This window comes from Terrapene carolina, unplaced genomic scaffold (genome assembly GCF_002925995.2).
Source record: "Terrapene carolina triunguis isolate 2854851 unplaced genomic scaffold, T_m_triunguis-2.0 Scaffold17, whole genome shotgun sequence".
Lineage (NCBI taxonomy): Eukaryota > Metazoa > Chordata > Testudines > Emydidae > Terrapene > Terrapene triunguis.
This window is the reverse complement of record NW_020664368.1, coordinates 1,667,488-1,681,357: the sequence shown is the minus strand read 5'-3', so window position 1 is coordinate 1,681,357 and position 13,870 is coordinate 1,667,488. Positions and strand designations below refer to the sequence as shown.

General features: G+C 44.0%; 1 protein-coding gene and 2 non-coding genes across 3 annotated transcripts; 2 read left to right on the top strand and 1 right to left on the bottom strand.

Annotated features, from left to right (window-relative positions):
- Positions 1-357: 357 nt before the first annotated feature.
- On the bottom strand, positions 358-439 carry TRNAS-GCU. The gene has a single exon. It is a non-coding gene; the product is annotated as a tRNA-Ser (tRNA).
- A 90-nt stretch (positions 440-529) lies between these two features.
- TRNAG-CCC lies at positions 530-600 on the top strand. Its single transcript has one exon. It is a non-coding gene; the product is annotated as a tRNA-Gly (tRNA).
- Positions 601-8,968: 8,368 nt separating this feature from the next.
- On the top strand, positions 8,969-9,964 carry LOC112111203 (spermatid-associated protein). The gene has a single exon (XM_024206521.2). The coding sequence runs from the start codon at positions 8,969-8,971 to the stop codon at positions 9,962-9,964; it is 996 nt and encodes a 331-aa protein (XP_024062289.2).
- Positions 9,965-13,870: the final 3,906 nt, after the last annotated feature.

The window sequence follows — 13,870 nt, the reverse complement described above, 5'->3', positions numbered from 1 at the left end:
CCGACTCCCCATGACATGCCTGGCTTCAAGACATTGCAGTCATCGTTCCAGCCTCTACCCAGAACTCTTCATACACACCGGGCAAGAATCGGGGAGTTCTCGGTTTTTCAAGGAAACATTCCGGGACACCGTTAAGATGCAGATTGAAAGCATAGTGCGTCTGAATTGGTCTGGAACTTGTTTCCTCAGGCCAGCGAGCCCCTACTCCTTCTGGCACTGGGACGCTCTTAGTGGCACAAGGATCCACTTTCCTGGCAGGTGGGCTTCTCTTGTTCATTCTAGGAGTCGCTTGGGCGGCAACGGGCAGAGGTTGCCCGGAGGAAGGACCCCGTAGCCAAAATGGGAAGGGAAGGCCAATGACGAAGGTGGGATTCGAACCCACGTGTGCAGAGCACAATGGATTAGCAGTCCATCGCCTTAACCTCTCGGCCACCTCAAAGGCTGGGCCTGGACACCGGCTCTCCTTTGATTGGACGATGCTGGCTGCCCGACGCAGGATGAGACGCCTTAGGAAGGGTAGGCTGCCAGTGCGCCGGTGGTGTAGAGGCATCATGCAGGATTCCCGTTCCTGCGAGCCGGGTTCGAGTCCCGGCTGGCGCAAACCTGCTGGGCCCACGGCCGTGTAAGGTCCTTCTCTTGCTTTGGTGCCTCAAAGCATCCTCGGGAGAGGGAGAAAAGGCCCAGAGCAATAACTCTGTAATCTGACCCCCCAACTCCCATAAAAAAGAAGGGAAGGCTCTAGACCAAGGTTCCCGTTCAAACAGCTCTTTACTTACAAATGAGGGTTTTCTTTTAACATATCTGCATGTAAAATAAAACCTATATAACTCTGTCGTTGGGTTTCTCGCTTTTCTGCCACCTGGAGAGCTTTTGGGTTCAGGATTCCAGGTTCTTACGGTTTTCTAGTGGGATTAGCTCATTTAAAAAAGAACACATCAATTGTGCTGCGAATTAATCTTTAATTAACAGTGCTAGTGTAAAGTGAAAGGTCCTGGGAAGTTCTCTGTTGTAATTGACATAGATGGAGTGAGACCTGGAAGTATTAGTTGATGACTATGAGCTGCCAATGTGATAAAGCTGTGAAAAACGCTAATTGACTCTTTGGATGCATCGGCGATGGTACTTCTAGTAGAGAAGGGGAAGTGTTATTAGCACACCTCATCTGGAATACTGGTAGCAATTCTGATCTGCCATGTTTAACAAAGATGATTTGAAATCGGAACAGGTTAGAGAAGGGCTGGAAGAATGATCAGAGAAATGGAGAAACTGTCTTACAAGAGGAGACAGAAGGATCTTGGCTTGTTTAGCCTAAAAAAATGAAGGCTGGGGCGGGGGTATGATTGCTCTCTATAAATACTTCAGTGGGATAAATATGTGGGAGAGAGAAGAGCTCAGAGTTTTACGAGGAGTGCTCCAGGTGAAGGAGGAGTGATGACTTGACCCTTGGGGCATGTTTGTTGTCAGTAATGTGTGTGTTTGTGGTGTGCTTGCAGCTTGACTGAAATAGACCGTGTGGTCTGTTTGTTTGGGGGACCGTGTGCTGAGCCTGGTGGCCTGCTAGGCAAGGCTGAGAGCTTCTTAAGGAGGCTCTGATCGCTAAGTCCTTTAGCGCCCATCATCCCCTAAGCGGGAGGTGGGGCTTTAAAGCAGGCACCCCTAAGCGACCAGAGGAGCTAGCGAACAGGGATGGCTAACAGGGGAGTTTGGCGAGGGAGTTGTTCGAGGGGGGAGCTAGAGCCACTCAATAGTGCTTGAACGTAAAAGCCAAAAACACCCACTGATAAAAACAAAACATCAACAAAGGACCGAGCTGCAGGAGTAAAAAGAGGATGCAGGCAGACGTCCAGCAACAGAGTGGGGGCTATCCAGTTTATTGGACCCAATGCAGCATGTATGATTGCCTGGCCTATGGGCAGGTGGCATATGTATGCATTTGGGGCAAGGAGCTCCTGGCCCTCAGAGACCGTGTACGGGCTTTGGAGACCAGAGTGGCTACACTGGAGGAGCTAAGGGAGACAGAGAAGTACATAGATGAGACTTTCTGGGACACTCCCAGTCCAACAGCCTCTGTGCTGTTGAGGAGAATGAAAGTCTCAGGGAAGGAGAACATCCACCGGGAGCAAAAGGAAATGATCACATAGTTGGAACCCTCCTTCCAGACGATGTTGTGGTATCCTCTCGTTCTGAGGATACCTCTCTGGGGGAGGGAACTCCAGTTATTAGGAAGAGACAGGTAATAGTTATGGGGGATTCAATTATTAGAAACATAGATAGCTTGATTTGCGATGACAGGGAGAACCGCATGGTGACTTGCCTGCCTGGTGCGAAGGTTATGGATCTCTCAAGAGATCTAGATAGACTTATGTGTAGTGCTGGGGAGGAGCTGGTGGTCATGGTACATGTAGGTACCAATGACATAGGGAAGGATAGGAGAGAGGTCCTGGAGGCCAAATTTAGGCTGCTAGGTAAGAGATTGAAGTCCAGGACCTCCATGGTAGCATTCTCTGAAATGCTTCCAGTTCCACACACAGGGCCAGTTAGACAGGCAGAACTGCAAGGTCTCAATGCATGGATGAGACAATGGTGTAGGGAGGAGGGGTTTAGATTTATTAGGAACTGGGGAAACTTTTGGGAAAGGGGGAGCCTATACAGGAAGGATCCACTTCACCTAAACCATCACAACCATAGGTGCTGACTCCTTGCGTGTTTTGGAGCTGGAGCGCCCCTGGAAAAAAAATAATGTGTGCTCAGCTACCAATCAGATATATTGCTTGCACAGTTCCTATCAGCTGTTTGCTGCGCTGAAGCCAATCAGCTGTTCCCCATCCGGCCAATCAGCTCTTTGGTGCAAAGCCACCTATCAGCTGTTTGCACGCAGCCAGGATCTGTTTCCCAGCGTGTGTGGCTGCTGCATCTCCCAACCCGGCTCCCATGGCGAGCAGGTGATTCCTTTTCCAGGGCAGAGGGAGCCCAGTTGGTGGGGGGTGGGCAAGCAGGGGCACAGGCAGCTTCTCAGTTGGTCACAGGGGGCTGGGCCTGGGGGGAAACAGGGCAGGCAGGCAGCTTCTGGACTGGCTGCAGGGGGCTGGGACTGGGGGGAGACAATCTGTGTGGGCGGCTTCTCTGCTAACTGCAGAGGGATGGGACTGGGGGGAGAGGGTGGGTGGGCAGCCCCCCAAAACTGGCAGAGCCCCCCCCCAAACATACACATCTCACCCTTAAGTCAGGAAGGGGCAGAAAGGAGCAAGTGGCAGGTGGGAGGAGCTCAGGGGACAGGGCCTAGGGGGAGGTGGCAGAATGGGTGCAGGACCTTGGGGGCAGAGTGCGGCAGGGCCTTGAGGGCGTGGAGCTGGGATGGGGCACCCATCGGCAAAATCAAAAATCAGCATCTATGATCACAATGAGAAGAGTACAAAGTTGTAGCTTCTGAAAAATGCACTAGCTGTTGCTTTGACTGGACATCCTTGAGCAATCACAGCTATCTTGGAGTCACGGCACACCTGACTGATGTTACATGGACACTGCAGTCGTTTGCTTTAACAGTAAAGCATTCTGAAGAGAGACTTTATGCTGAAACATGTGTAGAGCATTTCTTGGATGTTGCGAAAGAATGTAATATTCAAGAAAAAGCAACAACATGTAGTACTAACTGTGCAATCAAAACTGCGATTAATCATGATTAATTTGTTTTGAGATAATTGCTGAGTTAACTGCAATTAATTTACAGCCCTAATTTATACACTGCCATCCCAATTCACTTGTGTCCTTTTCAGAGCAGAAGGAATTCTTTGATCTCCCCGGTAACTCTTTCTGATCAATTAGCATGCCATGAACACAGACAAAATAGGCTACAAATATCTTGCTGTACCTCCCCCAATTAACCAGTTCTGGAGCTGATGCAAAGCCCATTGAAGTATGTATCAGTCTTTCCACTGACTTTGGTCCGTTGTGGATCAAGCCTTAAATCCTGGGGTAGCATAAATAATCATGATTCATTCACACCAGTTTGTACAGATGTGAATAAAGGCAGGAAAATATGATATAGAAAAATTAAGAAAAGAACAACAAAACCACAAACTTTACTCCTAGCAGTAATTACTAATTCAGAAGAATCGGATTTTTCTCTTTGGATTAGTACTTATTACTGGATTGTTCTGATCTTCACTAACTTTGGCTCCAGTAAGTTACTGAGCTGTTAAGCTTTTCTACCAAGGTCTGCTTTAGTATATTGCACCCCCTTGGTTTTCCAGGAGTTGAGGAGGTGCAGTTCAACAATCACCTTTCTTAAAGCTCCCGGCAACCAGTAAGCAAACTTCAATCCCCTTCTATCAGAGGACAAACTCCCTGCAAGAAACTGATTGTCCTGCTCTCCTCTGTAGAATACTTGAATTAGAAAGTAAACAGAATGCTCTCCAGGAAGTTGCCATAGTGACTAGTGATGCTTTAGTGTTGTCTCAGATTAAATAGAAGTGGGGGGGAAATTACAGTGAGAAGTTGTATGCCGAGGTTTATCATCTTTGCATAACTCAAAAATAGCTGAATGGGTTTACCTCGAACTTTCCAAAAGAATCACAGTTACCTTAGGGGTAAGGCCAAGTTTAGTAAGTATTTTCACCTGAGAAGAAATTAACTTTAGTGTTTGTGATTTAGGAACACTCGAATTAGAAAAAACTTTATTCTACTTTTAAAGATGCAGCAAATAAGAAACAGGAAGAAATCATTAAAAATGGAAAGATGTGAAAGTGTGAATAGCTGCTTTGGATAATGTCATTAACTTTAATGCCTGGATACTCGCTGCAGTCTATTTTCTTATTAACAGGATTTGGTGATATCCTAGCTCTTTTAATTTGTAGTAAAAAAAAACAAAAAAAACCAAAACCCCACCAACCTCAATGTTAGTTTTGGGAAATTACTCCAGGCCTCATACCGGATAAGAGGAAGGTGTTTTGTTAATGTCAGTATCAATTCAGCAGTGAACCTAATTTGAATTTCTGGGATGGAACAAATCCTGTTCTCTAAAAACAAAGTGCTGGAAAAAGAATTCATTTGAACTGCTTCTACGATCATACGTGAGGAGGAAGACAGAAGGACTTGATTCAGGAAGAAGCTTGAGAATGAGCTACTTGTTATAAGGAAAAAGAGGTATCTTCTATTTAAAAAAATCCACATATGGATCTGGAAAAAAACAGATATTCTTCAGAGATTGTAGTGGGAACAATGGAGATTAAGTTGTGAGAATACAGTACAGTATTGGGAAACTTTTGATGGGAAACACTTGAGCTCCTGCTGAAGTCTAACAGGCCTGGGGAGCAGATGCTTTTCACCTACATCAATTGTGCTGTTGCTCTGGATGGGCTTGGATACTGTGTCTATGTCATAATGGGGTTGACACATTTCCTTCTTGTTACATGCCTCGGTTTGAAAACCATGGTCCTATCTCGGGCCATGTTGAAAATCAGTTTTGAGGAGGGAGAGGCTGAGGCAGCTTCTGGCATTGGGCCTCAGCATTGGATGCCCTATAGTTATAAACCAACTGTGTGTTTGGAGAAGATAAAGAGAAAAGAAACAGGACATCGCTAGACTTATTATCTTTTAAACAGAGGTGAGCAGATGCACCTACTACTACTGAAGAATACTATTCAACTTGATTTTAGATAGCTTTGCTCATGCAAACTGTGCCCCCAAACTGCTTACCGGATTGTTTAATCCAGAGCTAAATGAAAATGATAACTGAGATTAAGAGAAATTAAAAGGCCTCTGCAAGGGAGAAAAGATGGTTCACCACGTGACATTACTCTGGTCAATCTCTTTTTTGGTCATTTCTCATTTCTCTGGTCAATCTCTTCTCTGTCAATCTCTTTTCAAATCTCATTTTACATGGGACTGATTTATCACTGTGTTACTCCAGTTTTACCCTGATTTCCATGGAGTTACTGATTGGAAATCAGGGTAAAAGAGATTGACAATCAATGACACAGAGAGAATAGCAGTGAATTTGACTTGGAGGCTTAGTATATATAGTAGATTAATAGATTCTTAGATTCCAAGGCCAGAATGGACCATTGTGATAATCTAAGATGCCCTCCTGTATAACACAGGCCATAGAATTTCCCCCAAATAATTCCTAGAGCAGATCTTTTAGAAAAATATCTGATCTTGAATTAAAAATTGTCAGAGAAGGAGAATCCACCCTGAACTTTAGTAACGTGTTTATGCTACACTATAGATAATTAGCCATGAATCAATGACCCCATCTTTGCTCTCTGATATCGAGATCACTGCATTCTTACTAAATGATCAGTTAGACAAAAAACAGAGACTCAACTCTTAGCTGAGGCACACAAGAGGTTAAGTAAGAACATCGAGGAGTGTACAAAGTTAAGAAAATTAAATAATATATAGAAAAGACATGAATTAGTAATAGATTCCAGCACTTATTAGAAAAAAGAGAGTGCAGCCTCAGAAGTCAAAGAAACTCCAGTTATTTATGAGGTAATTGTGGATAGTCTTAGTGAAGGAGAAACCGATGGGGGGGAAAAAAGGAGATAACAGAGATTATGTGAACGAAGCTAAATTATTAGGATCTTTTGATTCCCAGACAGCATCACGAGCAGTGGACTATATTGCTTCAGTTAACAACAATGTAAAGCCTAGTAGAATTATGTCAGAATTAGCTGAGGTAAAGTTTTTAAAGCCTACAATCACACCTCTCCCTAAAAAGTGGTTTAACTCACTCTCCCCAGACATAAGTCAAAATGATGAAAGGTTGTGCTGGGAATTTTCTTGGCAATACCCAGACATGACTAGTCCCACAGCCCAGGTTTGACCAGGGTGACACGCTCTGGGCTCTTTCTCAAAAATTAAGACAAGTTTGGAGAAGGTAATTTTGCTGATCTCAATTCCCACTGGAAGCAGCGGTATGGACCACTGAAAAGCTAAAAATGAGCATATTTTCTTTTTCTTGATTGCAAAGAGAACTCAGTTGGTATGTGTGATTTTTAGAAACTTCCTGGAAAGGGACACAACCAGGGCCAACATTTTCAAACTTGGATGCTTAACATTAGGTTCCTAAATCCACATGCAGGCACCAAAATAGAAATGGGACAGGTTTTCAGAGGTGCCGAGCAGCCCTAGCTCCTACTGACTTTGCTGGCATTTGTGAGAGTAGAACAATTCTGAAAATGAGGCCATTTATATATCTGATGCCTAAATATGGAGTTAAGCACCTAATTCTAGGCTCTCACTTTTGAAAATCTTGGCCAGAATTCTTTGCGAAATCTGTGTCAATACAGAGCTCCACTTGTGAAATGGAAGGTAAACTGATGCAGTGGATGGGCCTTAAGCCAGACTGAGTGAGTCCTTCTCCATATGTGACTTACAAACATACACAGAGATATGTTCCCTGCTCCAAATGGCTTATAAGATAAGACAAAAAGTTCATCAGGAGGAGGTGCCAAGGTTTTGGAGACTAGAAGAAGGAAGGGAGTATCCCTGGAAGAAGTGGGTTTCACAGAGGAATTTGAAGGAATCAAGAGAGGCTGTCTGGCAACACATGAGACAACCTGCTAGAACAGTGGTCTCCAAACTTTTTTGATCGCACACCCCATCAGTAAAAAAATTTTGAGCACGCACCCCCTGCCGCACCGGCTCTACCATTTTTGCCGAAGCGCCCCCCCCCCCCAAAAAGGCGCTCGGACTCCCGCCTGACGAAGCAAAGGGAAAAAAAAAAGCGCTCCTCCTGCACACCGGCTGAATAGACCAAATTGGATGCAGTAAGTGACAGGAAGCCAGCTGGTGGATACAAGGAGGGTTGCGAGAGGAAGGTGACATGAGCAGCAAAATTTGGTCCAAGTGAAGGAGGAAAAGTAAAAGGAGGAGCGAATTGTCTCAAGTTTCTGTGCTTAAGTTGTGGTCAAGCAGTGGGAGTAGTAAGGAAACATGGGTTTTGGTTATGAGAAAAAGAAAGAAGCAATAGGACTTATTAGCAAGAAACAAGATCTGGGGAGAGGGGAAGCTAAAGAGTCAAATATAATACCGAAACTGTAAGTCTGGGGGACAGGAAGAACTGCCAATGGATCCAAACAAAGGAACAGAATGAAGAGGGATCAGAAGGAAACATAAGGAATTCTTTTTTAGAATGACTATTTTTGAGATGGTGGCAGAACATGCAAGAGGGTCATCTATGAAAAACCAGAGGCCGGTGCTGTGGTTCAGTGCCGTGTTTTTTGTTCTGTTTTTTGTCATTTTATGTGTGCATGTTGCACCATTCTGTGCTCTACATCTTCAGAGATTTATACATTTTTTGATTCAGTCTCACCTCCTGCATAATACAGGCCACAGAAATTCACCCAGTAATTTCTGCACCGAGGACTGAATTTTCAAAGGTATTTAGGTGCATAAAAATGCAGACAGGTGCTTTTGAAAATCCCATTAAGCAAGTTAGGTGCCTGACTCCCACTGATATCAATAGGAGTCAGACATCTAACCTGCTAAGGTACTTTTGAAAATTGGGCCTAAACCTATAACATTTGATAACTCATTTGCTTGTGAATAGACTGGGGATGAAATAGCATAAGGAGCTAGAGTCCTGTCTTTTAGCCCCATAACTATGCTCAGGATGAAGCTGTATTGTGCACAAAAAAGCTGGTAGATATAGTAGTATTAGTTTTGCCAGTGTCTGAAAAATTGTTTTCAGCCAACAAAACCATTCTGACAGAGGCTGAGCAACGAACAGACTTTGAGAATTCACTTATTCCTTGTCAATTGAGTTCAGTTCTGTCTTTGAACTTCGTAACTAATCCTGTTTATTTGTATTCCATATTCCAGCAGTCCTGACTGAGCCTCTCCACAGACCCCTTTCTATCTACTCCTTGCTAAGGAAAACAGTCTACTATATAATTACTGAAGAAAATCTTTTCACACAGACTTCTTCACTTCGCTAAGTCAGCCCACGTTTACTTTTGATCTGATGAATCACCAGATGCAACGGGCAGAACCAGATATGGATTACATTCCCCCACGGGTCAAGCTAAGTGATGAAACATTTGTCTTTGTAGATGGCAAATGGGTGAGTGAGACTTATAATCAGCCACCTTTTGCTTCCCAACAGAAACATTACAACAAGAAGATGCAGAATGACTGGACTCTCTGGGAGGAGAACAAAGCACTCTGGGAAGAGAACAAGGCCCTCCGGATTGAAAACAAGGCCCTCCGGGAGGAGAACAAAACTCTCCAGTGCCTCCGGACACAGAACAAAGCCATCCAGGTTATTTATGATGAGACCCTCCAGCAGGTTCTCCAGAAGGAGAACAAGCCCTTCCCAATCTTCCGAGATAGGAACATAGGCTTCCAGGTCAGCCAAGAGAACAAGGCCCTTCAGGTTGTTCGGGAAAAGAATATGGCTTTACAGGTACTCCGGGAGGAGACCCAAGCTGTCCCAGTCTTCCAGAAGGAGACCCAAGCTGTCCAAGTCTTCCAGAAGGAGACCCAAGCCACCCCAATCGAGGAGGAGAGCAAGGATGATGTCCCTGCCTTCCAGGAGGACAGCAAAGCCAACCCAATCCAAGATGAGAGCAAGGCTGGCTCAGCCCTCCAGAAAAAGAGTAATTCTGTCCAGGACATCTGGGAAGAAAGCAAAGCTGTCCCAGTTCAGGAGGAGAACAAGGCTTCCCCAGGCATCCAGGAGGAAAATGTGGCTCTCCAGGCTGTCCAGAAGCTAAACCAAACCCTCCAGACCCTGCTAAAAGAGAACCAGACTCTTCTGGAAGAGAAAAAGGCAATCCAGGTTCTTCAGGAAGAGAACAAAGTCTTCTGGGAAGAGAACAATAAGATGAAGCTGCAGCTAACTGTAGTGAAAGGCACAGTGTCAGAGATTATGGCCCGGATGGAAATACTGCAAAAGGAGCTCAATGCCCTTTCTCTTGTGCAGTGTAATGAGATGAGGAAGCCAGACAGGTGCTGGTAAATGAGTATCAGCAAGGAGAAATGTGCAGCTTGGCGCTAAAGACCTGCTAGATCACATTTGATGAAAAAGCTCTCTCCTTGTTTCTAATAAAGTCCTGGTGGAGATTCAGAAAAAACAGATGGGGGAATATTGCTTTATTCTGAGACTTGCAAGTATTGCTTTATCTTTATCTTCTTGTTTCCTCCTCTGATAACATGCATATTGGTGTGTGTCATGAAGTTGCTGGGTCAGCCATATTTCCTAGCCTCACATAAGCAAAAATTTCATCTGCTAGGGATTGATAGATTTTAACTCTTAGGAGATCATGGGATTACCAACCAAGTGATTTTTTTAAAAACTAATTCTAAGGATAAATAATAAGGCCTAAACGTGGTTTGTGATTCTGGGTGTCTAACATGAGATGCCTTAAAGGGTCTTGTTTTATAGAGGATGACTGCTCAACACTTTCTGAAAATCAGGGCCCTTCCAAGAATTTCTATATATTATAGATGATAATTTCCTAACTCAAGTGTTCCATCCAACACAAGGGAATTCTATCTAAGACCTCGTCTTGATCGATGAAGAATGTATCACAGAACTAAAAATTAATGGTAACATAGGTACAAGTGATCATGACTTGATCACATTTATAATGTTCTAACAGAATAAAGTCAAAACCAGTAAAAATATATATATACACAGTGAATGCTCTAAAGGGGCCATTTTCACAAAGCTGAAAACAATTATGAGCCAAATCAGCTGGGAGGAAAAAATTAATCAGAAAAATGTGAATTATAATTGAAAATTGTTTAACAACACTTTACTAGATACCCCAAAAGCCACAATCTCATAATCAAGGAAGTAGGTTGTACTGGTAAAAAAAAGATCTGGTTTAGAGAGGAAGTAAAGGCAGCTAAAAAAAATGAAAGACAGGGAAGTTGACAGTAATGAATATATATCAGAATCTAGGAATTATAAAATATTGATAAGGGAAGCAAAGGGACACTAGGAGAAATCAGTGGCAAGCAGATTTAAGGACAATCAGAAGGCATTTTTAAAGTGTATTAGGAACAAAAAGAATCCCGACAGTGATATTGGTTCATTACTTCATGGAAATGACAGAATTATCAATAATAATGCAGAAAAGGCACAAATATTCAATAAATATTTCTGTTCTGTTTTTAGGAAAAAACAGATGTTATAGTCTTAATATATAATGATGATAACACTCTTTTCAATCCATTAGTATCTTGGGAGGATGTTAAACAGCAGCTACTAAAGTTAGACATTTTAAAATCAGCAGGTACAGATAATGGATAATTCTGTTCCTGAATGACTAACAGTGCTATATCCCAAGTATATCAGGATGTTATGATTCTTTAGAGGAAAAAGTTTTATAAGAATTGATATGCTAAATGAACCTTGTCTCTGATGCAATCTTCTATGAGGAGCTAGAGGAGAAGGGCTCTCAAACTATCCTAATAGTTCAGGACCAGAAGTGAAGAAGATCTATATCTAAAGCTGATTGAGCTGTTCATTGTGTACAAGCTAGCCATCACATTTAAGCAAACTATGCAACAACAACAAAAATCAGAAACTCACACATGTTTGTGGAAAAGTGAAGAAAAGGCTGGCAAATGCATAAAGTCAAAAATTATTTAGAATTCAATTAAATGTTTGCAGAAAAGTTTCAGTCATTCTTCCCTGCCTCTTCCCATATGCAAACAAAGAGACAAGAGAGATCTAGGTACACCTCTACCCCGATATAACGTGACCCAATATAACACGAATTCGAATGTAATGTGGTAAAGCAGCGCTCGGGGGGGGGGCGGGGCTGCATGCTCCAGCGGATCAAAGCAAGTTCAATATAATGCGGTTTCACCTATAATGCGGTAAGATTTTTTGGCTCCCGAGGACAGCGTTATATTGGGGTAGAGGTGTATTCAGAATACAATCGGCCTTCACACCTAATATTCCTTTTCTTGTGAAAAGTGCCATTACAATTGTAATGACAAGGATGCCATTTCTACCTCTTATCATTAAGGCTAAGATTTAGTCATGCATATTTTTAGTAAAAGTCATGGACAGGTCACAGGCAATAAACAAAAATTCATGGCCCTGTGACCTGTCCATGACTTGTAGTATATACCCCTGACTAAGTCTTTGGTGTTCTGGGGGACTTCGGGGATGCAGCTGCTGCTCGGGAGGGGAAGCTCTGGGGCACCTGCTGGTACTGGGGGGGGGGCTCCGGGACACCCGCTGGTACTGGGGGGAGCTCCAGGGTGCCTGCTGGTGATCAGGATGGGGGCTCCAGGGTGCCCATTGGTGCTCGGGGCTCTGGGGCACCGGCAGGTGCTGGGAAGGGGATGGGGGGGGCGGCATGGGACTGCCGCCATCGCTGCTGACAGGGGACTGCCCTGCCAGCCCAGGACCGCATCAGATGCAGCTGCTGCTGGCAGGGAGCAGCCCCGTCAGCCTTGGATCGCGGCAGCTGCTGCTGTCAGGGGGCAGCCTTGGACTGCCCCGCTGCTGCTGGTGGGGGGTGGCCCGGGACTCCCACCACAGCTGGTGAGGGGGACGGTCAGGACCACCACTGCTGTGGGAGGGGGGTGCAGCTGGCCCCAGGGCCGCCCAAGCTCAGGCAGCCCTGGGGTTAGTCACACCTGCCAGCTGCAGAAGTCCCCGGGGGCCCAGAAAGTCACAGAATCCGTGACCTCCGTGACAGACTCGCAGCCTTACTCATCGTCACCCTCCTCTACAATCCCATATGGAAGTATTTGTTCTAACTTGGGAATACGAGTGCTACTCACTGAATCACCAGCCCCTGGGTTTTACTTGGGAGACCTAAGTACTTACATAGTCTAAATCAGCTTACCATCTAAGAGCTAATCATATCACAGCATGAGATAGACACTGACTAATCTTACAACTGGAGCGGGTCAGAAAATGGATTTTTTTCCATGCAGAAAGTTTTCATGAAAATGCAAACAAATAAATAAATAAAATTAAAAAATAAAAATAAAATCATAATTTGTCTAATATTTCTATGGAAAATGTCAGTTTTCCAGCAAAAACTTGAAAACAAAAATATTTTGGCTAACTTCCTGCCCCAAATGTTTCAATTCAGAAATGCTGCCACAGTGCCTGATAGGAGTTGTAGTTCAGTTGCCTCATGCTCCCATTTTCTTCTACAGACCAGGTTTCCTGGTTATTCTACATCTCCCATAGTGCACCAGAGTTTACCCTCTTGAAGAAGGAAGACGGTGCAGCATGTGAGTTCCTGGCTATGGTGCATCATGAGACATGTAGTCTAGCCAGGGAGCCTGACCCAGAGAGGAGAATGGGGACGTGAGACAACCAAACTACAGCTCCTATGAGGCACTGCAGCAGAATATCTAAATCAAAGTGTTTTGGTTTTCATTTTTTTTTTGGATGAAAACTCAAAAATTTCCACAGCAAGCAGACACTTCATGAAAAACTAAGTTTTGTCGAAAACCCAGTTTTCTGTTGAAAAACAATTTAGATAGAAAATGTTCAAACTGCCTTACAGTGGCCAAGGATATGGGCTCTTCCCTACTGAAAATGGACCTGCTAGAACAATCTCTTTGTTCTCTTCTCTTCTCCTCTCACATATTCCTGCCTTTTTCCATTGCCTCTAGCCCCTGTTTAAAACACTCCCTCAAAGAGGTCTATAAACCCATTTCTTCCCACATAGCAACAGTATCATAAAATATTAATGAACTCGCAAAGATGTATATTACCAACCAGAACATCATGTCTCCTCCTGCCCCCAATATTTATTAACATCTCTCAACATATTGTATTGGGCGTTATCCTGCACATACTACTGAGTGCAGTGTTCGTTAGCATGAGAAATCCCATTGATTCCAAGGGAGACTACTACCCTATAGTTAACTGTACATCCAA